The 27447-nt window shown below is 41.6% G+C and overlaps 1 protein-coding gene across 1 annotated transcript in view; it reads right to left on the reverse strand.

Moving 5' to 3' along the window:
• Positions 1-27447, reverse strand: part of PLCH2 (phospholipase C eta 2) — a 68651-nt gene that overhangs the window by 3976 nt on the left and 37228 nt on the right. The window contains exons 5-21 of the mRNA XM_061351674.1: positions 26380-26550; positions 24242-24335; positions 19723-19926; positions 19246-19366; positions 17345-17516; positions 16987-17094; positions 15967-16122; positions 14038-14130; positions 13710-13810; positions 12814-12911; positions 12302-12484; positions 11741-11848; positions 11435-11559; positions 10529-10613; positions 9858-10004; positions 8505-8584; positions 1956-3027 (exon numbers count right to left, since the gene is read on the reverse strand). Coding sequence (XP_061207658.1) covers positions 1956-3027; positions 8505-8584; positions 9858-10004; positions 10529-10613; positions 11435-11559; positions 11741-11848; positions 12302-12484; positions 12814-12911; positions 13710-13810; positions 14038-14130; positions 15967-16122; positions 16987-17094; positions 17345-17516; positions 19246-19366; positions 19723-19926; positions 24242-24335; positions 26380-26550 — 3118 coding nt within the window. The remainder of the gene's footprint in view (positions 1-1955; positions 3028-8504; positions 8585-9857; positions 10005-10528; positions 10614-11434; positions 11560-11740; positions 11849-12301; positions 12485-12813; positions 12912-13709; positions 13811-14037; positions 14131-15966; positions 16123-16986; positions 17095-17344; positions 17517-19245; positions 19367-19722; positions 19927-24241; positions 24336-26379; positions 26551-27447) is intronic.

The raw sequence follows: 27447 nt of genomic DNA on the forward strand, positions 1-27447 counted from the left end.
GGACTGGGAAGAGTTTGGAGCTGATCAGACCAACGAGCTCTGCTCCCCATCCATCAGCATGGGGAAAATCTTGGGCTGTCAGCATACATTATGGGACAATTACACAGCCCAATACTGGGAACTGTAATGCTGCTGCCATTTAGGGGACAATGAGAGACTACAGTTTCCTGTCTTATCCCAGTGGCACTTCCCACCAACGGACTGTTAATTATGAAATGCACCCATATTAGGCTGATGCTACTGGTTTCCCTGGTTTCTTGGCACAAGGCATTAAATGGAGGGCGGATGAGGAGAGCACACTGTGCAAGCATAGTGTTTGTTACTGGATCAGCAGCAGCCAATCCAAGTGACTGCTTCACCATTTTAAAGGTTTGCTGATTCCATGCTTGGGAAGTCAGATGGACTTAATGAAATTTCAAGCATATCACAGTATTTATTTAGTAACTTGGGGGGCTGGCAGGGGAGCTGGCACTGGTAGTGGGAAATGGTTTCATACGGCACGCCACTCAGAGCTTATGAAAAACCTAATGCCAATAATCTAGGCATTGAAAGAGTTCTGCTGCTTTGGATTCATTTCAAGGCATGGGAATGGGCAAATTGCTCCCCTCTGCTCCCATTGCCCTGGGAGTTTCCTAAAAGCCTCAAAGCAGATATTGGAAAAAATACATGAAAAAGTAGAATTAAGAAAGAGAAAAATCGTAGGCACTGAACCAGATTTAACTGATCAAACAAATGGGGCCTTTTACATTCCTGTATGTGGCTCTCAAAGAAGCCACAATCTGTTACTAAAAAAGGGATTGCATTCCAAGAAGCACCAAAGTCCCTTAATGTTCCTAAAAATATAACCTTGTCCAAATTCCTTGGACAATTAAGGGGGAGGGATTGGAGGAGATGCTTTGCAGTCACAGACAAAAACTGTTTCTTTACTTCCTCTTCATAACTGTATGAAACAGAAAATCTTGCCAAAAATCTCTTCCCTACCTCCCCTCTTTGACAAACCAGGAGGGAAAAAAAACATCAGTTTCCTTATTAAAATGTAAACCTTGATCACCTCTGCTCCTGTTCTCCATCTCCCCAGACATCCAGCTCACGAGCACAGCCACAGCCACGCGACCCCAGGGACCATGTGCATATTTCTGGCAAGGCACAGCTATAAAATGCTGTAGCTTAAGCAGTTGTCCTTTAAACCAACATATTTTACTTTGCAACCTGGAAATGTCAACAGTCTACCTAGCTCAGCTGGTGTCAAGCAACATCACATCACATACCTCACTCCTTTATACCCTCAGGTCACAGTCAAATCACATACGTAACACTAAGCACATCTATAAATGGGGATTTAGACATTTAGGACCAGAATGGTCTGCTGTGTTCATTAAATGTGATCTCCAGAATAACCCAGAGAAGAGAATTCCATCCAGTAATCCCTGAACTGATGGCAGTAAGTTTGCAGGTTCTTTGAGGAAGGAACTAGTGTTACTGTTTGCAGAGTGCATCATTTCTGGTGTAGTTATCCCTCAGTGAAACACAAATACTGATAATGAATACTGTTTGTTAATACAGATTTCCAATGATCAATCTCTACTTAATGCTCTGGTTTGGATCTTAAAATTCACTTAGTATCATACTACATTCACTAAAACACCAAAACACAAGAGGAAACAAAACACCCTAAACAAGCAATCCAAGCACTGATGGGCCATTGACAGTTCCACCACTGCAGATGCTCAGCTAGGCATGGACTAAGGGAAGGACTAACCTAGACCAGACACCTCTAGGAAAGAAAATAAAACAAAATACAAACATTTACGCAGACTTTTTTTCAGTCATTGCCAACAATAAAGAGCTCTTGGTAACAAAACAACAGACAGGAGCTGCCAGGTAAAGCTGCTATGCAGAAGCTGAGACAATGATGTGATCTATGGTGGAGAAGGGTGAAGAAAATCTGGTCTTACCAGTAAAGAATATAGGGGATTTACTTCGAATTTCCTCCAACTTTTGAACGAACAAGGCGTTCATTTCCCTCTGTAGGGTACCCACTTGCCTTCGAGAAGTTTCAGAACAGCGCTTGGGGAATTCTGGGCTTCCAAGGCTTTCTAGACTGCTGGAGTTGGAGGATATAGAGCCATTGCTGGCTGCAACCAAGTTGACAGTGCTTCCATATTTGCCACCTGATTGGCACTGCCACCGCTGCCGGGAATGAGCCTTTATTCCATGACATTTAGATTCAACAGTTTTCTTCCCTGGGGTCACAAAAGACTGGGTGCTCCTTGTTAGATCATCACCAGTTCCAGGGCTGCTGCAAGACTGAAAATCTGCTGCTTGCCGCCTGGGCTGAGCTTTCACAGGATTAGCACCCCAGGTTTTTAGCTCTAACCTCTCTTCTCCAGTTATACTGCTATACTGGTCATGGTGAAGTATATCTTTAGCAATAGGCCTGGTAGGATGGTCACTCCACTGGCATTCTAGATCTGGGCTTTCCTGGGAGCCAATCATGCATTTCATGCAATTGGTGGCCACTCCAATCCTACCAGAGCTGTTGATGGCACAGCGTGCAAAGACACTTTGCTTCTCGCTCTGGTGCTCCTGAAGCCGGACCCTGTCAGACCTCTGGATGGGTTCACTGAAAGCAGCACCCCCTCGAGCACAGTTTTGGCTTTTGGCTTTATGGGAACCATGGGCCTTACCTTTCAACCCCTTGCCATGCACCTCCCCACTGGCACCATCTCGGGGAGCTGGTGTCAGAGGAGCACTTTCTGGCTCCTGCTCAAAGCGAGGCTGTGAGGCAGCGTCCACTTCATGGTCCTCACTGACCCCTTCAGAGCTGTTGTCTTTTGTGTCAAAAGCAATTTCAGGAAAGCCCTTCTTGTTCTTCTTCTGGCTCTTGGTGGGTGCACTGGCTGTCCTCCTCAGGATGTGGCTGCTAAAGGAATGTTTGCGATGGAGCTGACCAGCAGCATGACTGTCCAGAGAGGCCTGCTTTGGATTTCTGAGAAACAGACCTTTTAGACCTAGAGCCTGTTTGGCCTGGAAAATCAAAACAAAACAAAACAACATGTCCTTAATGGAAAAAGCAAGTGCCTTTCTTTGGCCACAGGAACTCATGCACAAATGATCAGGTTACATATGCACCACGTACAGTCTCCTGCCATATTCCTACCATCAGCATGAGAACTGAACCAGAAATAGGACAGAGATGAAAAATGAAACAAATCAGTACCAGCAGCTTTGCAAAACATTGTGTCTTTCTTTGCTCAACTATGTTTTTAAGATAAACTTTTCCAGTCAGGCTTATCTTTGTATCTGTCATCATTTTCTTACTGTAGAAATGATGGTAATTTTAAAGTTACTTTAAAATCATTTTACTTGTCCTGCAGCATGATGTGGTTACAGAATTTAGTTGATAGTGACCTCTTAAGCTAAAGAATATTCTTGAGTTAAACAGGTAATAATAAATTGGATGTTCAAATGGAGATTTACATTCTTTAGGAACTGTTGGGAAATAAACAGTGGACTAAGAATACCAGATTTTTTCCCTATAAAGGAGACTGACTCTTCAATTGAATTGACCTCTCCTATGAACAGCAGTTGAACTACCTGCGTGACAAATGATCATCAAATACTTCAATTTCCACCTACGTGATTATGTTTTGATAAGTTCCTACCATACAACACTTATCCAAAGACACTCAGGTATGTTTGCATCACTGAAGAAGCACACTATAAACAAGGCAAGTTAGTCAGGGTGATAATACAGTACTTTGTAAACTTCAGTATTATTTAAGCATCAGACATATATATCCACCATCATAAATCTCCCACCATCATACAGCTGATTTACAAGTCAGTGAAACAGAGAGGTTCGGCATTCCTGTAAACATTCCGGGTGTATTTGCCAACTTTTAAAGCAACAGGCTGATGCCTGATAAGGACCATGTTGGGTGTGCTCTGTACAAAGAGCCTCATACACATAAACCACTTAGAGCAGAGACATGGTATTTTTCTCCTATTTATTTTCTTGATGTCCCAGTTAGATCAGACTCTTTAGCAGCTGCAGCACAAAGAATGAATAAAACCAGAGGACATAAGCCTGTGACCAAAATGCACGGTAAGAAGCCCATGATAAAATGTGAGCAGTGTCCATGCTTGCTGGCACTTGCTGTCAGTTCAAGTCATACCCTGTGATGCCATGTGAGGTCACATTCCTGCAGTGCTAGCTAACAGCACAGAAATGTCTCATTTAAATTACAGTGGTCTCTCTTTCACCTCAAACTATTCAAGTACATGCTCATGCATTTCAGATTTTGCTTTGTAGCACTTCATGGACAGATATGAGCTGCACTGTACACTAAGCCTGTGTTAAAAGCTGCTTTTATTCCTAAGTGTCCTGTGCAATCCTCCACATGGGATCAAGGTTTATTTGTCTGCCACAATTTTTATAACTGACTGAAGATTAGTTACCGCATGCCAAGACCCAGTATGAGGAGAACATGATTAAGGAGACCCAAATTGGCCTTTAAAAGTATATATAGGATAAGATAAAGAAGGTGGGGAATATTTTTTCCCATACAAGGCAAAGAAGATGCAATTTATATATTGATAAAGCTCTGTGAGAGCTAGACTAATGAACAGGCTGCCTGGATCGTTTTGTATTTCACTTCAAATTGAGTTTGTGCAGTTGTTGAGCAGTGAAAGGAAAAAAGCATTCCACTCCAATGGAGGCAAGTTGGCAAGTACATGGATTTAGTGCTCTAAGAAACAGACAACGTAAGGATTTGCAAAACCCAGAAAAATTGTCATACACCCCCCCCCCCCCCCCAGCAATATCCAACAAAAGGAAAGCACTGATGGAATGGGTGACAGCAGTGCAGGGCTCCAGGTATCAGTCTAGCTTACTTGGTGCATCTTTGTTAAGCTAGCTACTACTGCTTGAATCAGTGGAGTGATTCAAGAACCCAAACTCAAATTTGATTAACTCAGGGGAAAAAAAAGTTGGAAAAAAGGGAAAAAAAAAGGAAAAAAAATAAAGAAAGATGAGAGCCATTTTGACGGAGATCCAGAACTTGGGCTTTCAGCTCCAGTCCAGCTTTGACAGGACTACTGCATTCTTTAAAGCAGACTTGGAAAACAGCACAAGAGGCTTTCCCACAATTTAGCAAACAATTCACTGTTAATCACAGACTGGTTTGGGTCTTATTGGAACGGACACCTTCCACTAAACCAGGTTGCCCAAAGGCCCATCCAACCTGGCCTCTTACTGTTCTCTTCCATGTGAAAAAGTGGTTTGAATTACACCAGAAAAAAGACAGTAGAGGCAGAGCCTCAAAGATGATAGAAACGAAGGGTATGAAGGGCTTGTATCCTGGATCTGCTTCATTCATGGAGGGCTCTCAGATCAACGACCCCACAGAACTGACCAAGTCAAACGTCGCCATTCACATTACATGAGTTGAGGAGCTTCAAAATATTACTAAGGAAACACTGATGCTAATGAAGCAGCTAGTCAGAGGCATGCAGGTGTGTGGTGGTGGTCACTGCACCTCCCTGAGGCAGGAGGGGTACCTTCAAGGCGTCTAAAAATGCTCTGCTTCTAAAAGTAGACTTTTGACATAGAGAAGCCCACTGCAATCACAAACAGACAGAATAAAGGCAAAACAACGGTGAGGGAGGATCTTAGAGATATGCACATCTAGAAAACCACATTCTACAGTACATGAATAAACTACAGGAGAGACAGGGACAAAGAAAAGCACCTCCAGGAAACAGAGCAATCTAAGAGAGATTTCAGTTAAATACAAGTTAAGGTGAAAAAAAAAATCTAAGACTCTGCTTCAGTAATACTAAGCTACAGAGCAGGTGCAATATCTACAGATAGAAAAAAGCCCCTAAAGGTTAATGCTTGGATTAGAATATCTGGTTTATAAAGAGTAAAGCCAGGCTTGTAACTGTGGTGACTTTTCTGCCCATAATTGACGGAGGGGAAAGCAGAGAAACGATCCTTGTTTCAGCAGCACTCTGTTAACTGAGAAACCAAAGCAGAGCATGGTTCTGAGACACCAACCCAGGAAGGGCTCTGCAATATTTGCTCCATATTTTCAGTAGTTTTTATTTAAAATGATAAACTGATTTGCACACACATACGAGCTTTCCTTCCAAGTCCTTGTACTTCAATCCCATCAGTGCACAGCACCAGCATCTTAACACCAGTAAATCCAAAGAGACTGCAGTGATAATGAGATGAAATAAGGGGTGTCTGATAGACACAGAACATGAAAAGGGAAGAACATGAAAATAAATAAATATTCATGAAAATAAATGGAAACATGGAAATAAAGGGAAGAAAATAAAGCAATCAAAAGAGCAAATCAGGATGGAAGCCAGCAGATAAGGACATAAAGGATGGACACAGGGGTCCTTCAGTTGTTTAAAACACTTACCAAGAAAATCTGAAGTCCTCAAAATAGCTGCCAAAGTTTGAATGGACATTGCACTACTGCAAATTATAACTCTCACCAGGCAGTTACTCATGAAACAGACAATAAGAGCAAATGCTTATGAAAGGCTGGGTAAAGTAAGGATTTAAAGGGAGATAATGCTATGCAATGCTGCCAAAGAAGATTTGAGGTGAAAACTCTTAAAACATTCACACAGACTGTGAACATTGTCTCTTCATGAAACCCTGATATTGAGAGCAGTGACTTGGAAGCTGATGAAGTTAGTCTGTGATTAAGGCATGCAGGCTCAGCTTGGCTTTCGTTTAAAAATCCCATTTGCAGTGCGTACTGAGTTAAAGAACTGGACTTCCAATGAAGGATACTGAAACGTTTGCTATCCTTACAACAGTACTGCAAGAGCAGTGCAGAGGACATCACCTGACAGTAGCAAACAACTGGAGGATCATGAATGCACACAACACAGGGAGAAGGAGGAGAACCTGCTTATTCTGCATCATTTTGAATAAGAACAGAACAGAAAGGAAGAACTGACAAAAGGATGAGTAGAGCTGGCCAGGGCAGTCACCTTCCCTGCTGGATGCATACAGCAAATCAACGCCTGCTTTCATTAAAGAACATAGGTGAGGGATGCAGGCACTGATCAGACCAATTCCATCCGTCTGGCCTCATGCCCAAGGCTGAGCTATCTCACAGGAACTCCAAAGAAGTTCATGACAAAATATAAAGCTGGTTGAATCGGTGCTGAGGGAAGCACCCAGCAAGTGTCTGTAAGGCTCCTGAGACAATGGCATCCCCACCCCACCAAAACAGGCACAACTTACATCCTATACAGCTCCCTTCAAATCCAAAACAGAGTCAGGAAATATCTTAGCATTGAAATGTTCAGCCTGCACCACTTTTCTCTGAAGCCTGGGACTAAATGACCATTGTCCATGGCCTGGGTGCTGTGACAGGCCCTACAGCCCAAAATTAAACAGTGCTCATACCAACACCAACCACTTCTCTTTCACCTAAATCTCCTAATGCCTCTTCGCTAAATTCAAACCGATCCATAGTGCCATCACAGGGAGTTCCAGGCAGGACTCCTATCCTGTCAGGATGAAACTACACCTGCCTAAAGGTTTGGCATTAGACATAAATTAAAAAAGCAGGAACTGAGGTAAAATGTCTAAAGAGACATTCTTTCCTGAAACAGCCCTTCTTTCCATAAATACAAGCCGAGGCTTTCCTGGGATTTATCTCTGTTTCATCCCACAAAAGTCTGGATTAAAATCGAGCAGTTTAAAAAGCCGCTTTCCTTTCTAAGAATTGCTTTCATGCCTCTCACTTGAACAGCAGCCCGAGAAAGGGAACTCTGGATTCTCGGCCTGTTCAATGCTGCCCTCTGCTGTCAGGATGCTGATATTGCAGCTTGGTACCACAAAACAGCCTGTCTTTAGGCATGGATACAAATCGAGATACCCAGCTTCCTGAATTTCATTGAAATTAATACCACGGAAGAAACTAAATGTAGTGCACTGCGAGGAAAGAAGCTAGCTCATTCTGAGGTGGCCTAGGAGAAGTCTGAAGTTAGGGTTTTACTTTCAGCTTGGAGTTATTCATGTGAATTTAGATATAGCACCCAGATAGTTTAATCCTTGAGAATTTAATTGAAGTGTGAAAGCACCAGGCAGGAAGAGCCTTTATAGAATAAGCTTTACATGCAACAAGCAGTCAGGGTTCAGGTGTGTAACCCTTTGTTCAGCAAAGTGCACTTACTGTGTTGGATACAATCATCATAGAAATGTGTGCAAGCTGCAATGAAGTAACTTTCCCCCCTGGCTCCCACAAAAGGCACTGCAAAAATCTCTTTTTACAGCTTCCCCTATGATTTTCCTTTATCTCCATGTATATTCAGAAAGATCTCAGGCTCCCATGACAAACACAGAGATGGAGTTTACTCTGGTTGAACAAAATAGCTTGGACCTTCAATCACTGGGCTTCCCCACTGTGATACAAAACCCTGCCAGTTCACTTACGTACATATTCTATCCCACTGAAGACACTCACCTTACCAGAAATGTCATTAATTGCCACATGAACAAAGATGGATGCTTCTTCTATACCCTCCAGGTACACATGCCGATAACCTGAAACAGATGATAGGATCTAGAGACTCTGCTTTTGTAAAGAGTAAAAGAAATGCACCATTTTATTCCCAGTTTCTCCCTGCAATAAGCATCCAGGCTTGTGCATCACCCAGCCACACTCAGTTACCCAGGAGCCACAGCACTCACCAATCTCATTGCCACCTCTTCTTGTCCCTGTAAGTTTAGAAAAAGCCACGTCCTGTTTTCTCTAGTGTCCATTGTTGCTGCTGTCAGACCGTGACTTAAACTGGGCTACAGGGACTTACAGGGTGTGACTTAAACTACCTCGGGGACTTACAGTCTATCATTAATACTGCAAACATTTCAACCAAGCTCATTTCCTTGAGATGTTTGATTTTTTGGCTGCTTGTTTTCAGTCTTAAACAGAAACTTTTTTGTTTACTTTGAAAGAGAAGGAAAATATACAGAGAAAAAGCTTTAATGTGAAAGAAGACTGAATTCAAAACAGAACTAGGAAACTGGCAGAAAATGGCTTTTAATAACCTGGAACCCATCATTAGAACGGGTAACTAGTGGTTCTATGTTAAAATATTACTGATTGCAATAAGACCAATCAAAGCTCCAGTGACTCCCAAACACTCATGTACAGAAAATGGAGGCAAAAAGCAGTATGAGGCAACAGTGGTAAAGATTCTCTGTGATAGTCTTCCAAATGCACTAAATTCAGCCATCCTGCTTAACGATCTTACCCCTTTTTTGTAAACCTAGTCCCATAGAGTTGATTAATCTTGAGCATTACGTAAGTCTTTTAGCTTGGAGGAGACTGAGGGGTGACCTCATCAATGGTTACAAATATGTATAGGGTGAGTGTCAGAATGATGGAGCTAGGTCTTTTCCAGTGATGTCCAGTGATAGGACAAGGGGCAATGGGTGTAAAATGGAGCATAGGAGGTTCCATGTGAACATCAGGAAAAACTTCTTTACTGTGAGAGTGACAGAGCACTGGAACAGGTTGCCCAGGGGGGTTGTGGAGTCTCCTACATTGGAGATATTCAAGGCCCGCCTGGACAAGTTCCTGTGTGACATACTCTAGGTTACTCTGCTCTTGCAGGGCGGTTGAACTAGATGATCTTTTGAGGTCCCTTCCAACCCTTGGGATTCTGTGATAAGTCAGGATTGAGCCAAGGGAGAGAACTCAGGGTCCAAGCTTCCAGTCTCTTGCTCAAAGTAGAAATTCCCACAGCACATACATGAACCCAGCATTTTGCAGTTTCAGTTATCACAGAAGAGGATTTCACCACTTCAGTCTTACCTGGCATCATGCTGCTGAAAGCTATTGTCCTCTGGCCAATGAAATCACGTCCAATTGGATCATGATCCCACACGAGGAACCGAATCAGCGCGATCTCTGGCATGTGCACTGTGAACACCAGCGTTTCCTCCCACATGGGGTTAAAACCTTGCAACGAAGCAATCAGCTTTTAGATATTTCTTTCACAAGATGCAAGAAGAAACAAGACTGCCTACATAAGGAATGCCTAAACTGCAATGCCATTCTGGTTTTCCTAATAGTGTGATCATTGCTCTTGGAAAATCCAGTACTCCCACTGACTTCAGCAGGAGACACAACAGCACAAGAATCTGCAAGAAACACACTGGATCTGACTTACATTTGGCCATGCTTTCAGCAGGTGTTTGGACAAGCTGCTTGCTTTTGATCACAGCAGGCTAAAAACACCCTTCTTGTACACAACAAGAAGTCAGACAAACGCCTTGTTTCACACCAAAACCTTCACAACATTATACCAACTCAGTAGAACAATTCAAGACCCAAGTCTGATGAACATCAAGAATGCTTAAATCAATTTTTCAGTGCTTTGTCATAATAGGCACCAAATTTAATCTACTCATATCTCTATGAACAAAACTTGCCTGAAAGAGGATGTTTCAGCCATAGGAAAACTAAGCCCCGCATAATCTTACCGTTATCATCAACTACTCTAGTTTGTTCTTTGAAGCAGTCGACAGGTAAACCTATGACTTCGACTTCCACAAATGGATCAATGATCTGAAAAACAGAAAGTAGCAAATACTGAAAGGAAAGAGTGACAAAGCTGACATTCCAGCCTGTGTTTTTTACAGTGTGGGCATTGTACGTTATTGTCTTAATAATTATTGGTCCCGAGCCTTTCTGTAAAGCATTATTACGCTGATGAGAGATCTGTGGCTAAATCATGTAAAGCATAATTTGGAATCATCATGTTGTATGCATTTGTGATCATTTTTCTATTCTATGGATCATTTCTCTGTTCTTTCTGTATAGAAAGAGTAAATAGAAGATGATTGCAACATTCACATAAGAATCGGGCTTGTAAGAACTTGCTTGAGAGGTTTGAGTCTAATTGCAAAAGGCTAAAAGGGAATTTTAATTCTGTCAGAACTTCATCCTAGCATTCATTAAAGACTATTCTTCGATAAAGTCATGTGGGTGACATCATGACACCAACAGACAGCACAAGAAATGAAGAAGAAAGCCTCTAAAAAATTGCCAAGGGGTACAAAATCTGGCTGTATTGGCAAGGGTACTCTGGAGGAAGGAGGGAATTTAGAATACTATGATGAGTAGAAGTTCACTATGATGAGCTTAGTGGCCCCTTTTTCCTCCTGCTGGAGGCACTGTATTGACAACTGGAGGATAAGCATCACATCATGTGATGCTTAAAAGTGAAGAAAACCACCTAAAGATCCAGGATATTAATGACCTGATTTAGTGATAGACTATGTCTCCTGACAGATTAACTGCAGGAAGTTAAATGCTCATCCTTAGCCCAGCCAATATGGAAATAAACCTTCTCCAACATGCAAGAACAATGACGGATTGTGCCATACCTCTCCTCTGTCTCCCAACATAGAATCACGTGGCTTGGGGAGCTGTTGACCACTGATAATTCTTAGAACTAGCTGTTTCTTCAATTGACCGGGCAGCGGGTCTTCAGAATTTGGATTAAACACACCTGTAAGAAGAAGTCACATAATGTGAAAGAAGTGCAATCTGGGGCACGTCTTCAGCTGTAGATACCTTCTGGTCTGTTTGCTTCGAGCATCAGAAATGCATTTTTAAACAAACTGTAGTAAGGATCCACACCCACCTTCTCATGCAATAAGTGATCCACTCGTTTTGCTCACTTTTCTTACCTTGACACATGCAGCTTGGTTTGAGGACATAGCCACAATTCCCATTGGCACTAAATTTGGCCCGGTTCAGTTGCAGCATTCTCCCCTCTGACTGGTAGTTTAGTGCAACTAGTTAAAAAAAACCAACACAAAACCTGGTGATATTACTTACTGAGTACATTAACATCATTCTGTTTTGTGTAACCAAGTTAAAGGAAGGACATCTAGACACACTTCCACATTTGACTTCTTGGATGCAAAACCTCAAGCATTTTAAGAAAAAGAACTCTTCTATATATCACAGCTTCAGGGAGAGCAGCTCTCCAAAAGAACCTGAACTCTGAAGTCCTCTTGCATTTCAGAAGTTCATTTATTTCCATTTATCAGACAACTACTTGCATGTAAGACACATGTTTGAGGTTATCTGTCTAGGTAATAACACAGACAGTAATGAGGAGAACTCAATTATCAGTACAGTTGGATGAGCAGAGAACTCAGTGATCTAAGGGGTGACTCCAGAGCTCCTACTAAAACATCCCTCCCAAAATATATCAGAAATAAACAGGTTTTCTTTCTGCTCACCAAGTTGGCAGCCAGCATTCCAGAATGGCTGGGGATTGTAGTTGCTAGAGTCCACACGGTAGGAAGACGGGTAGATGCGGGACAACTGATGCTGGTTGAAACGCAGATACTGTGCTGGCTTTTGCTGCAGTATCTGGTGGGCTTTTGTTTCACTGAAAGATGAAACCTGCCAGCTGGAAGAGACTACAAAGAAAAGGTTAGAGTTAATCTCATTATTTAGATAAAGCATTCAAGCCTACAGAGCACCAGTTCCTTATAAGTAATCAAGCATCATTTGAATAGAACCCACACAGAAAGAACTACACTTTTCTAATATTACAGCATAACCACTGTTCTTATTGGAGGAGTTATGGCTGGGAACAAAGTTGGATACAATGAATGACCTGAATCTTCACTAAAAAGTTTTAAAAAATGATCCAAGATTTTTGGGATACAAGAAGAGAGGTAGGAACAGAAACCTTTCCTTTTCTTTGTATAACAATTATTTTCAGCAGACTTTCAGTTGAACCTACTTTCAGTTTCAACATCGTGGATGCCAACAGACTTTGTGTATTTCACCAGGTCAGAGAGTGCCCTGGACAACTTCATTGTTTTCTTCTGTCGGTTTATCCTAGAAAGATAAAACAAATTCATTTCCCATTAATTAAGGAGTAGATTTTATCTTTCCTATTTAAAAATCAGTCAGGATAAAGATATACGAGAAGGTGGGAGACACTACTCAAATTTGGTGGGGATTACTCTCAGTTGCTTTGACCAAAAGGTGGAATAGCTATTCACATATATATTTACTTGTCAAGTGCTAACAAAAAAGCTTTTAAATCCCAAAGAAACAATATGAAAGTCATGCTCTGCTCCTCATTTGCTTCAGGTTTTCACTAACAGCATATCTACTAAGCTCCCAAAGAAAACTCCAAAGTATCCTAGAGAACCGCTTGATCTGATTTCATCCTTTTGAAGCCTGAAGCTTAAGCAACCATTCTGCAAAGGATCTTTGATGTCAGAGTTTTGAAGAGGTAATTTCAAAAGAAAAATCAAAATAATCACCTGAATGTTGGTGTAACTTCATTTAGCAAATTCTAAAACAACTAAAAACATCAGCTGGGGACCAGATACTCAGCAAATCCACCTTAATGGATGCACTGGGCCACCAGTCAAGTGGCATGTATGTCAGCTGGATGAGATGGTAAGAGCTCAAAACATATACAAGGTCCAATGTACTTTGTTAATTAGTCTGAATGGCACCAGGAGATCATTCTGATGATCTAGTGGCAGACATCTTTATACCAGATTCCTGTCATGTGCCTGCAGCATTCAGCAAGCTGCTTCTGGGCACGATATCTATTTAGTGGGTAAAATCATGTAGTTATCTTCTTTAGAAACAAAATTGTCAAATCACTTGTTAACAAACCTGCTGTAATGTACAGAGCTCCTGGCTACAGTTCCTTGAGAATCCGAATCATCTTCCCCCTCTTCCAGACTTGCTGCCTTTTTCAATTTGCTTCCTTTTTTCTGTGCCACAAGGAAATAAAACCATCATGTTGCAACTGTCTGAAGAATCCGCTATGCAGTGTTATAACCAGAGGCAGTTATCCAGCCTCTCTATTCAGTGAACAGTCTGATAGCAAGCCTCTGCCAGACAACGCAATTACAGTGCTGTTCTCCACCCCTGTGTGCAAAGAAAAATCCTATCCAAGAATATAACATTTAGTGCAGACCGAAAGTACCAAGTGGCTCACCTTGCGCTTGGAAAAGCTGCCCATCAGTGACCGGCCGTGCCTCTTACTGGGGCTGAAATCTTCCCCAGATTCCACATCATCCTCAAGTTTAGTCTAAAGCAATCAAACAGAAAGAATAGCATAGCAGAACAAAGAGAGTGCTACAGACAGCATATCTGAACAACAGAACTGGACCAGCTGATGCAGCCTTTAGTTTTGAACACAAGCTGAGTACAGGACTTCATACCCCAGCAATAATTGCCATCATTTTCATCCATGGGAACTTCCAGAGCAGACAGAAATCACACAAATACCTAACCCCAACTTCATTTTCATCCAGGCAGAGCCTGAATGCCCCCATACCATGTACAACCTCTGACACCCAACTGGTTTGTAGCTTAATGTTTGCAAAGCATAGTTTAACAGGACTTACTGCTGGCAATTACAGTTCCAGGAGGATACTCCATGGTAAGAAAGAAGAAATACTCTCATAATCCCTAAAAATGTATATACATCCTTGATGCCTCTAGTTTTAATACGACCTTGCAGTTTCATTGCTTTCTAGACTAATACAACACAGACTGTTCTGATTAACACCTACACAAAAGGATTCTTGAAGTGCATCTTACACGAATAACCGCCTCATGTGAATCATTAGGCTTGAAAGTAGCTACAGAACTCATGCCATAGAAAGTTTTGGTAGGCTGGTTTTAGTTCTCATCTAGTTTTAATCCCTAGTTAGTACCTCTGCTTATTATTGAGAGATCTCCAAGGTTTTTCATTTGCATGGAGCATTCTTCCTAAGCTTTTTGGGGCTTATTACAAATTCGAAGACGACAAAGCCTCAAGCTCCTGAAGTGGAGCTGTGGGCTGAGCACATTTTTATAAATAAGCATTAGTGTAAAATTAAAATGGAATGTAAATGCACAGAACATAGAGAACCGAGGGGGAAAAGCCCAACTTTCCTGTGCACTTTGTGTAATGGAAAATAAACTTCTTCCTGTTGAGAAGTCATTTCATGTGCACATTTCATGCTCCAATTGCTGTGTGAACAAGAAAAAAAGCTTTGTCTGTCTGACAGTGATGTTCACCTGGCATCAGCAGGAACAGAATGAATTCAGCTGTGAATCCCAAGTCAGCAATATAGGATTTATTTAGTAAGCTAATAAAACACAACAAATGGAAATGCTAAACACCTCTTTCTCTCAAGTCACTGCTGAAAGTTATTGCAGTTTGGATTTCAGTTTGTATCTTGAACAACTGCCATATTTCATTATTCATCTGCAACAACAGAGTACCCCTTTGCATCAAGTGTGAATCATAAAACCAGCTAAAATTAAAATCTCATGATCAGCAAATGAAAAAAAAGTCTCCACTATGTGGACATAAGTGTAAAAAGTATTATTCCTTATAACACAGCTTCTGTAAGCAGCACAAGGTGTTAGGAAGATGTCAGGACAAAATATTACAGAAAATATTAAAGAAGGGAACGTGTTTTCTCACATATTGAAAAAGCCAAATAAGCTATGGTCAGGGCACGCATCCAAGAACGGAAAACAGCTTCAAAATCCCAGTTCTGCCTAAGTCTGACTGGGGACATGGACCTGGATCTCCCACATCCCTGGCCATCTGGTCATGTTGCATTGTTCGAGTTAACCTAGAGGGGTCCTAATGGCAAACAGACTCCACAAAAATCATTGTGGGACTCACACTATCATGCATTCAGGGAAATGCTGAGCATTCTCTAGTTTCATTAGTTCTAGTTCAGAGCTGCAGATAGGTAAACTGAGCTATCTTTACCAGGGAGTCCCAAAACAGATTTAAAGCCCAACTGCAGACATCCACCTATGAAAGAACAAGCATTATCGTTATGAAGCAATAACACTATATAGCTACAGAGACAAACAGAACAACAATCAGGTCCACTGAAGTCCAATAAAACATGTTCACCTTCTTACTGTCTGATTTTAGGCCAGTTTTTCCTGATGGTAGAGTGGTTACTGTAAAATTGTTTGGATCTTCACAGTCACGGATTTTGGATTCTTTTATCAGTGAGTCAAGCTTTTTCTTTGCTATATTCTCCACTCTTTTCCTGTTAGTAGATGCCTATAAACAAAACAGAATCATGAAATTAAGTAGTGATGAAGAAAGTCTTAGCAAATCCAGCCAGGATTAATGCAAGCTAAAATGCTGCATGCAAGAAAAAAAAAGAATAAAAAAAGAGGTTCTCCACATGCATAATGTGAAGCAGGCACCTGCAGGTTGGTATCAGACTTAATGTAAGGTATGGAAGCCTAGGAGGCCCTGAAGTAGATGTTAGACCTAAACAGATTATCTGAAGTGATGAGAGAGTAAGACTAATTAATACAATCCTAATTTAATATTTCTAAAACCCCAAACAAATTATTTTCCCATTTGGTAGACTTATTCACGAAGTTTCTTTTTCAGTTTTAGATGAAAATCCATAACACAAAATGAGGGAAGGCCCTAAGGACTGAAAAAGCAATCTTGCTTCAAGGCAATCTGGTTCATGCTATTAAATGGTTTTGCTGTGCATTTTATATTGTTTCTGTGAGATGCAATGTCACTTGCCAGAAGATTAAAGTGACAAAATATTTAACCTGTTAAAAGGATGAAAAAGAAGGCAATTTCAGAGGGAGGCAAGCAGAGTTTAACATGTTCTCCTTTTTATCATCTCCTTGCAGTGAAAATCAATTAAACCCAGCATTCAGCAAACCAAAGGGGTGCTCTGCAACAATGACCATAATTTGGTGTAAGCAAAACTTTTTCCTTTCATTTTTTGCATTTGAGGGGAAGAAGAACCCCATGAAAGTTTAGAACGTAAAAGACTTGGTAATGAAACACAAGGATTAGACAACATCCACATTCCAGAGAGCCCATACAAGGTTTCTTCTCACTGGGATGGGAAAACCTGACTTATATTTACATTCAAATGGTTACTTAACTTACATCTCCATTCATTAGTTTACAGTCATCGTCAATCTCATCAGCACTGTCCTCATCAGAAACTTCACCCTCCTCTGCATCATCACTGATGTTGGCTGGAAGTTTCTTCCCCTACAAGATAGTGATTACACAGGCAGGTTAGCATGCAGCTCTTGCTAGCACACAAGAAAAGAAAAAGTATTGGAAACATTCAAGCAGGCTCTTATTGATTGAGAAAGCATTTGTTCAGAACCTTAAGCACCAGGTCCTTAAAGACTGCTTTTTGTAAACTGATTTATGTTAGGGTATAAGCAAAAAGCAAGCAGAAACCATAATCATCACAAACAAAAAGAGGGATGGAACAAATGAAGCGGGTTTTTACTTTAACCAGTATCTTTCCTTTAAGACTTGCTGGTGAAGGGAGAGTGGTAGAATCATCATTATGCACAGAAGACAGATCCAGTTTGTCTCCCAGGATTTCTGTAAGATACTGAGCCATCTTCTTCTGCTGAATGACACTGCAATGGTTCTCAATTGACAGAATAACAGGGTACCTGGCAGAGACATAAGCAAGCATCATCAACTGCAAATTTAGCTTTTATAGCATTATGATGATAAGGGTTATTACTGTCTGAGCCATTTCTGTAACAGGCATCACCACCAATTATGCCATTCATGAGGAAAACTTAAACAGCCAGTGCCTTCAACTCTCCTTCCCAATCAGTGCTTCAGCCCTTTTATATTCTCACAGGTAAAAGTAAATAAAGGCTCCAAGGACTGAACCCAAAGGGGCTTTGTCTTTACCTTCCCACTTCCAACAACCAAGTGATAAACCTTCTGTTAGTTCTTGCCCGGAAACTTCTCTAGCTGGCAGCAGAGCAGTGCCATACAAACAAGGCTGCAATAAAGCCTCTTCTAAAAGACAGGAAGTATTATTTCTAGGTCTAGTTTTATCATTGCCATTTATGATTGATTTTCCAAGCCTGAGGCTAAAAAGTAACAATGCCTGGTTGTTTAAAAGGCATCAAGACAGGAATTGTTGAACATCCAGTGTGGTTGGTGTCATGTAAAAGCACACTGAAGATGGATTTCTGTTTAGAGATGATGTACTTCTAGGATAAGCAGAGAAGTCAGCATACAGTGCATTCTGTAGGGCTGAATTATGAGGGATTCATTAACTAAAAACTGATTATGAATAAAAGATGTCTGTCCTGACATCTGCCTCCCATTAGCTCCTCATCAGGAAGAAAGAGGCTTCCAGGCAGACAATGCCTGCAGGACACAGCTTCCCAGCTGATGACTATGGTTAAATTCCTAGCTCTGCCTGAAGACAGCTCCTGAGCTGAACGTACAGCCTACCAACAGCTATGCCCCCAGCCTAGGCTGGGAAAGCAAACATCTGCAGGTCTCATGTATATTTCATTCAGTACTAAACTCTGAGCATCAATACCCATAAGGAAAAAAACCCACCACAAACAGTTAAGTTGTAACATCTTCCTACTGGACCTTTCTGTAAAGCTTGTCAGAACTGCAACAATTCTAGAAGTTCAGGCAGCTTTCCTGCCCTTTATTTGCCATTCTTCAGGCAAACTCCAAAGATTTCAGGCTCACAGGAAATTTACCCAGGGTGAAATTTCAGAGCAAGCTCAGCTTTATTAATGAAGGCAGATGGGCTGCTCTGGGGAAGCTTTTACACACATTTATTCATTTATCTTGAAAAAAATATATAACTAACTAGTTTGACACCCCTATTTTGACTCTGAGGAGGAGGAGGACAGTACTGCCAAGGTACATGAAGCTTCCCATTGTGTAATGCTCTGATTTCTTGAGCAATATACAGGTAGGGAAAATAACCTATTTCTGTTGAACAGTCTGCTTTCTCCACAGTTTGGCTCCTATCCCTTTGTGTTCCTTTGCTCTCTGACTTACTCCCTGTCCCTGAAGCAACCTACTGTAACCGTGGCATCACTTGGGTGCACTTAAAGAGAGATGTGGTTAAACTGTCAGCCATTCACTACATCATTCACTGTCAAAACATGTTGATCCTCTGGTCTACAAATGAGATAAAGACAGCCCTACACCTATGTACAGAATGTCCCTACTCAGTCAGTTCTGCCTTGGTTACTCCTTTCTAAATGCTTTCTCCCCACAACAAAGTACTCAGAATTCTGCCTGGCATATGCAGGAACAGGTCAGATTTTCACCATCTGCCTTTAGGAGGATGCCAGGGAACACTCCAGTTCACAGTCCTCGGACTCTCAAGTTGGCACACTGTATACATACTCATTCTTGATAAAGGCATATTTGTTGATAGTTTCAATCACATCTTTGAAGAGAATTTTGGAAGTCAAAGTGTATCCATGGTGGACAATTGGTTCACCGTCTGGCCCGTCCCAGCAGTCGACTGTAGAACAGAAACAGTGACACCCATCAGACACTTTCTTTACTTTCCTGATCAGAAATACCAGCTTTCCTCTCATGTGTAGCAGGAATTATGCTGTATTTACCAGTTTGGTTGTCATACACTTGGCTAGAAAGTACAGACACCAGGAGAGTCTCCTGAACGTTAGTACGCAGTCTACAAAATATGCCACGATCAAGAAAATTTGTCAATTATATGGCAAGATTATTTTGTTGTTCCACTTTACTTGGCTTTTCCTTCTTCCCAATTACCACATCTTCTGCAGAAGTTGTGAGTCTTCCTTTACAGAGGAGAGACAAAACTATGGAGGCTATTGATAATTCCTTTTTGATGCTTACCTTCTACGCACCGACAGCCAGACTGCAGCACCCATGCATACATGTCCACCCTAGACTGGGACATCAGCTGATCTCCCATGAGGTAGGTATTATGTGAAGAGGTAATGAAATAGTGACTCAATGGATAACTCATGTCCTGATTCACTTGGTAGTGTTCTGGATTGAATATGTCCCCTGATGGACTCCGCATGTAATTGGTGAAACCTGTAAACAAACAATACTGTAAATAATACAGTTTTGTCCTTTTAGTTGCTATGGCCTTCCTGAAAGCAGCCAAAAAACACATCCTACATTCACCAACACAGTCATGAACACATAAGAAATAAATAAAACATCCCCACTGTCACAATGACCAATAGCAATTACTGCTTTCAAGAAATTTCTAGTTGCTTTGTACCTTTTCCTCCTCTGCCTTCTCCAAAATAAATACGTCTATTTAATCCAAACCTGACATTTGAGGCTTATAATTTTTGTCAAAAGACTCTGTCAGGACATTAAGTCGCATGGTATATAAAAGCCTCCAGAGAGCTGCAGTCATATCCTGCCATTGCTCCTCAGTGAAATGAGCTGGAAGATACACGGTGTTGCACTGCCTAGAGACAGTTTCTAGTGGCACAACACAGTTTGAAGCAAGGGAGATGCTTTCCTCTCCTCTATTTCTCCTGAAAATACCAGAAGAATGTTAACATACACCGGCTTGTGCAAGCAACAGTCGCTACTGCTGATATGACACCACATGCACAAACATGTACATGGATGGGAGAGATCTGCAGTGCTGCATCCCTGCCACTTTGTGAGGCTGAGGTTCACTCCAAACTTACACCAAAATATCAATTCTCTGTAGTACTTGAGCGATGTTACCAGAAGAATTTATTTGCTGAAGCAGTGGGATACAGACAACATCCCCTGTACTTGTGTATTGCAATCATTGCGCTTGTTCGGAAGGAAAGTGTTAGCAAGTAATGGTTTTTATCTTTGTATGAAATTGCTGCTCTCTCAGGTCACCAGCATACATTTGTGCACATATTCACAGACACCTTCACAAAACAAACATTAAAAACTGTAACTTCCACTTCAAGTCTCCCTAAAATCCTTTTAACTTGCCACCAATGAAAGACTAAGATTTCCACCCATCTCCTGGCTGGAACAGCTATTGACAGTGATGATGCCTTATTCAAAAGGTCTTTGCTCCAAGACTTCTAATTCTCCTGACATTTCACTCATTATTCCATAAATAACACAGTGCCTTTATAAAAATTCTGCCAAACTTCTAAAGGTCTTAACGCCCTTTCTGTGACTGTGACAGACTGGTGCTTTGTTTCACTAAAGGCAAAAGAACGCCAGTTTTCAAAATCAGTCTGCTCTACAGAGCAAAGGGAAATTGAGCTTCAATAGAATCTAAGATAAAATGTCCCTTATGATGGTTCTTATAGGCTTTATATTTCATGGTGATGAAAGTTTTATTAAAGGAAAAGAGATGATAAATACAAAGAGCAGCCAAAACTTTTTGAACGGTATTTGAGTCTCTGGGGGCACATATCAACTGGCAAACCTGTTATATAGCTAGAATAGAAACAAAAGAGTAACCAAGTCAGAGCAGATACCATGAAAAATGGACAGGGCACAGTGTGTGGCAGCAAACATATGGCTGATCACTCTTGGCAAATCAGTCATTTCATCTCACTACAAACCATCAGCTGCTACAAGGCTAATTCCACACAGCACTGTTAATGCCCCTGAAACAACACCAGTGTTTGCTTTAAGCACTTGTGAAGATATAATACCAAAATTGATATTTGAGTTCACAGTAACTGGATCTATCAGCCTTTGGATGAAGAAACATGAATGAATCAAGATATTCTTGTCAGTGTGAACTGCAGATCTCTGGTATTCCCACACTCAGGAAAAGCACACAGACATAGTGGTCTGTTCTGATCAACAGAGGAAGGTAAAAGGGGTTTTGCAGGACTATATTGAGTGAGTGAATTGGCACAGGCCAGTCCAAGGTGCTTCATGACAAAAGCCATCACAGCTGAGGAAGCAGGGCAATACAGACACATGAATGGATATGAACGGGTCAAGAACACTGTACTATTACTTTGCTACTAGTGAAGTGCTGCTATGTGTGGCCAGGATGCTCCTGTCTGGGCTGTACCTATGTAAGGAATAAACACAGAGCTTCAGTTTCCATAACTGCTGTATCTCAGCCTCCCCAGTAACACTTGATTTAGAACACCAGAGGGTGGTAGGACAAGGGGTAACGGGTTAAAACTTAAACAGAGGAAGTTTAGATTGGATATAAGGAGAAAATTCTTTCCTGTTAGGGTGGTGAGGCACTGGAATGGGTTGCCCAAGGAGGTTGTGAACGCTCCATCCCTGGCAGTGTTCAAGGCCAGATTGGACGAGGCCTTGGGTAATATGGTTTAGAGCGAGGTGTCCCTGCCCATGGCAGGGGGGTTGGAACTTGATGATCTTAAGGTCCTTTCCAACCCTAGCTATTCTATGATTCTATAAAGTCAGCTCCCCAGTCACTTCTGTTCAGATGTTGTTATACACTTCATTAGTTGAGCTCTAGACTAGGTATGCTCTGTTCTGTTGCACTTCCAACAAGATACTGAAGTGGTTAAAGTCTCCTATACAAGGGGCAAAGCCTGTTAATGGGAAGCTTTTTCCAGCTCTTTCAAAACAACCTCATCTCCTCTCCTCCTGATCAAGAGACCTGTAGCTGACACCCAGCAGAATGTCACCCATTAGAGAGCTGGCCTGCTCTCTAATCCTAACTCGTAAACTCTCCACTGTTTTATCGCCCATTCCTAGATCAGGCTAGTTTTTAAAAGGTTTTCTTTCCGGTATGGAAAGCTACAGCTGTTTGAAGCCTAGCCTTGCTTTCCTAGCTATGAGGAAGGCAAGATAATGAACCTGACTATTCATTATTTATGTGACTGCCACTGAGTGTAGAGCACCAGAAAATAAAAGCATGAATATGTCAACTGCTACACTCACTTGGCATTGGAACAAGCTTTAAAATAAATAGAAAATTTAGTCTGAAAGTAGAACAGACTTGAATCCATCCTAAGCAACACTCACTGCATGACTGTTCTTATACTCTCACACAATGTAAGAGAAACTATCCACTTCCTTATGCAGTAAACTAAACTGAACTTATATTTTGCCATTTGAAATGGTTTGACCACACACTCACAGAAATAGGTAAGACAACTTTTGCACAGTATCTAATTCCTGAGGCATGTACTCTGCCCTTGGAGTCAATAAGATCTAGCAGACAGTTTGTTACTTAGGGGAAAGGATTTAGAATCAGTGCTCGGAATAACAGCTACCATCATTACGGCACACCATCATTGTATTCAGAGTGAAGGCTCTAGCAGCAGAGGTCATGAAAGCATGCTTCAGGACAAATTTCATCTATCATCTCACTTCACATGCTTATTCTGGATCAGATCACTCCTCTGATTAAAACTTAAAGGGTTTCCAAAAATACCTGCAGGAATGATGTAACTCAATTCTACTGTATCACAGTATCACAGTATCACAGTATGTTAGAGATTGGAAGGGACCTCAAAAGATCATCTAGTCCAATCCCCCTGCCGGAGCAGGAACACCTAGATAAGGTTACACAGGAACGTGTCCAGGCGGGTTTTGAATGTCTCCAAACAAGGAGATTCCACAACCTCCCTGGGCAGCCTGTTCCAGTGTTCCGTCACCCTCACTGAGAAGAAGTTTCTTCTCAGGTTTAAGTGGAACCTCTTGTGCTCCAATTTGTACCCATTACCCCTTGTCCTTTCATTGTTTGCCACTGAGAAGAGCCTGGCTCCATCCTCGTGACACTCCCCCTTTATATATTTATATACACTAATAAGGTCACCCCTCAATCTCCTCTTCTCCAAACTATAGAGACCCAGCTCCCTCAGTCTTTCCTCATAAGGGAGATGCTCCACTCCCTTAATCATCTTAGTTGCCCTGCGCTGGACTCTCTCCAGCAGGTCCCTGTCCTTTTTAAACTGAGGGGCCCAGAACTGGACACAATATTCCAGATGAGGTCTCACCAGGGCAGAGTAGAGGGGAAGGAGGACCTCGACCTACTAACCACCCCCCTCCTAATACACCCCAGGATGCCATTGGCCTTCTTGGCCACAAGGGCACAGTGTCGGCTCATGGTCACCCTGTCGTCCACCAGGACCCCCAGGTCCCTCTCCCCTACACTGCTCTCTAACAGGTCGTAGTTTCCAAAAGCACAAATACAGACACATCTGGCTCCAGCTCACCTTTAATGACTGCTGTGCTGCTTCACCATAGTTACCTTTAAAAACAAATCTTTCAAAGAGTAGCAATTTCCCTTTAGGTTCCTCTGCAAACAATAGGCACTTAACAAGGTACTGAACAGCATACTCTCTACAACCTGACAGAATTCTATGACTACATACTCTGCAAATGGATGCAATATTCTCATAGGCATTAAACAGTTGCCTCTTCCCTACAAAAGCTATGCCTGCCTGCTTACCATCAATCCCCAGAGCTCCCTCCTTCTTGTTCTCCAGGCATGGTTCAAACTTGTTGATGATCTCCAGGCACTGCTCTTTAGTCACATTCGTCATCTGTAAAAGTAGCAAAAATGATGTTAATGGTAATCACAGCTTCGCTGGGCTCTTGTCTCTGTATACAGTTCAGCAGCTGACCAGATTACACACAGTGCTAGTAGGGATTTCCAGTTACCCAGTGTGATTCTCACTCTTGTCAATCAGTGTCAGGTCAGATAAGAACTAGTCTGCTCTGGGAAATGTTTCTGCCCTATTGGCAGCTGCCTGATCTCAGCCAATACAGAGTTCTGCTTTGTAGGTCAAAGCTGGTTAGAGTGTAATTAGGCACCCAGAACATCCAAACAGAACGAGCTTTGTCCCAAACCAATGGGATTTCTTCTCTTGTAGGATTAAAGGATTAGTTGGCATTATCAAGGGGTTTTTACTTTGAAATAAACAAGAAAATGGCTCATCTCTATGCAGCAGACAGAAAAATCAGTTAGTGGCAGGGTAACAGAGAATCGGAAATCTCTATGAGGAAATCTGCTAACTTCAATGTTGTTGTGCATTCTCAACTGAAAATGACAGAGCACAAAGGGAAATATATGTTTGCAAGTGCTGTCATTTATTAAAAAAGGGCCATTTATGATAAGCTGTAGCTTTTTTTTGCCTTGCAAGTTTTCCATAGTTCAGTTTTAACACTATTATTTAATATTCCTCTTTACTGTAGATTTATCCTATAATTATTATCCCTGCTATTGTTTAATATTCCTATCCTCAGTGGTCCAGCAAATCTTTTCCATTAAATGCTGTACATGACACATGAAAATACAGCCCTTGTCGCCAGAGAGGATTGCCAATAAAGTGACCAAGTCAATGACCGTTTTAGAAACACAGAATCTTTGCCCAGGGGGAAATGAAACCACCAGCATCTCTGCTACCAGATCAATGCCTTTTCTGGGGGTCATTTAAAACCTAATAAATACGAGTGAAATAAGAGGAATTAAAAATCCTAACCCTGTCTTTGCCCATACGTTACTGGTTTGCGGGGTTCAGAAGTTAAAGCTCTGACAGCAGAAAGCTTTTCTCATGGATCTTCAAAGCGCAGAATGAACATTTGTTTTCCATGTATGAGTAACCGCAGCACTATACAAGAGAGAGAAGCCCCACAGGCCTGAGTTGTCCACGGCAGTGATCAGCTAATCCTACTGTGGTGTGTTTGTTTTCCTCTCACCATCTGGAGGATCACTTGACCAATTAAATGGAAACAACCCCCACTAATCTAATACCATAATTGCCAGAGAGGTGGCTTTTTATTCATTCATTTTTTTAGACAATGTTTGAAACTGATGGAGATTCATGACTTAGAGACATGCAGTTTCAAAAGAGGTCATGGGAGGAAAAAGGCAAAGACGAGTCAATGCATTTGTTCCTGTACTGACTGCATCTTGCTGCCCAATCATTTTTTCTCACTTCAGAGCCTTCCACAAGTTTCCAGATGAAAGATATTAGGATCATTCAGGGACCCCAGGAAGTCATTCAGCTCAAAATCAGGCAGGGTCAATAAGGTAACATCAATTACCTTACAGCAAAAACAGTATTTAAGACCCTCTCCAGCAACGGAGCTAAAGCACTATGAGACAAGGGAATATGTGCTACTACAGATCCCCAGAAAACTGTCCCAGACATTAATAATCTTTCCAACAGCTCTTTAAAAGTTAATCTTACACTTTACAAACTGAGGTAGTGTGACAAAGCAATTCAATGGCTTATCATGGACTGTGCAGTGAGTCAAAAGCAGAGCCAGAAACACCAGGGTACTGAATACTGGGAAAAGACAGATATGGATAGAACTGTCCTAAAATAACACATGAAAAAAAAAGAAACTGTAGAAACTATATTCAGTAGCACAACAAAAGAGCTTACAGAAAAGAAGAGATAGTGAGAGCAAGTGGATTCAAGAAATAGTCATGCCAGCCTGCAAGATGAAAATCAAGAGGCATCCAGCTGTCTATTTGTCACATGCATGACAACAAAGCTCCCACCCTTTAGAAGGTGATGCATCCCCACGGGCAAGCAGAATAGCATAAGGGCTGCAGTGCTTCTCCTGGATTGGCCCTACCTTCTGTTCAGTCTCCAGAAAGCGTCTGAGGTCATCTGCATCTAGGTGGTCCTTGTGGTTGCTGTAGGTGAGCATCAGCAGGTAGAGATCACGGCGCGTCGACATCATCTTATAGAAGGCACAGAACTCATCGAAGCCCAGAGTGCCCTGGTTATCATCTGTGTCAGCCTCCTGCATTGCACAGCAATAAGGCAATGAGATACCAGCAATAGCCAGAACAAACCTTAAATAAACAAACTCCTGCATGGGAATAAAGTAACATGGAAATTAAATGCAGGATGATAGCACCTGACCCAGCCACTGTCTGTATGACCTCCTAGAACAGAGTGATTTACCAGGCTGATGCTTTGCCATGTGAATGCTTTGCACAGCTTTCCCCTTTGAACCTCTTGAATGTATGCATTAGTGCACGAGCCAAGAAACAACTTTCATTGTTCCACTGGGAACTCGCTTGAAAGATTTCTTCTACCTATGACAACGAAGTAAGACAGCATAGAAAAAATGTGCAAATGCCTGGCAGAATTACCCACCCATGTTTTCTTGGAAAGATCATTACAACTCAAGTCATCTTCAAATTAATTTTATATCCAGGATTTGGGAGGCTCCCTCTTAAATCCATGGCCATAAGCTAGTAAGATCTGCAAGAATACTAATTTTGCAAGTAAAGAAATAATCATCAGTCAATGACACAATACCCTCTAGTATATCTACCCCTGCAATATGTATGTTTCTTGGTTCTTTACTTTTGCGCTAGGTGTACCAGCCTGCAACCTGAACCACTCTCAGCTGTATCAGCAGTGTTACTTAGTGCTACTGTGTTTGCACACAGTGGAGAAAGAATTTTGTGGTTGTCTGATCACGATAAGCTCTACTCACTGATATAACTATCTGCAGAAGAGATTATGGAATTACTGTGTTTCCTAAAAATCTGTTCCTAAAATCATGAAAGAATGAATGAAAAACTCTGCCGGGGGAAGCATGAAAAAGGAAAGCTGCACTGTTTCATGTAATAAAGCTTATCCAGCACTCCCTACTTTGTTCTGAGTAAAAAAGTGGTCAGTTTATTGC

This window comes from Neopsephotus bourkii, unplaced genomic scaffold (genome assembly GCF_033783945.1).
Source record: "Neopsephotus bourkii isolate Nb327-2 ecotype Australia unplaced genomic scaffold, CSIRO-AGI_Nbou_v1 NB_593, whole genome shotgun sequence".
In the NCBI taxonomy this organism is placed as follows: Eukaryota; Metazoa; Chordata; class Aves; order Psittaciformes; family Psittacidae; genus Neopsephotus; species Neopsephotus bourkii.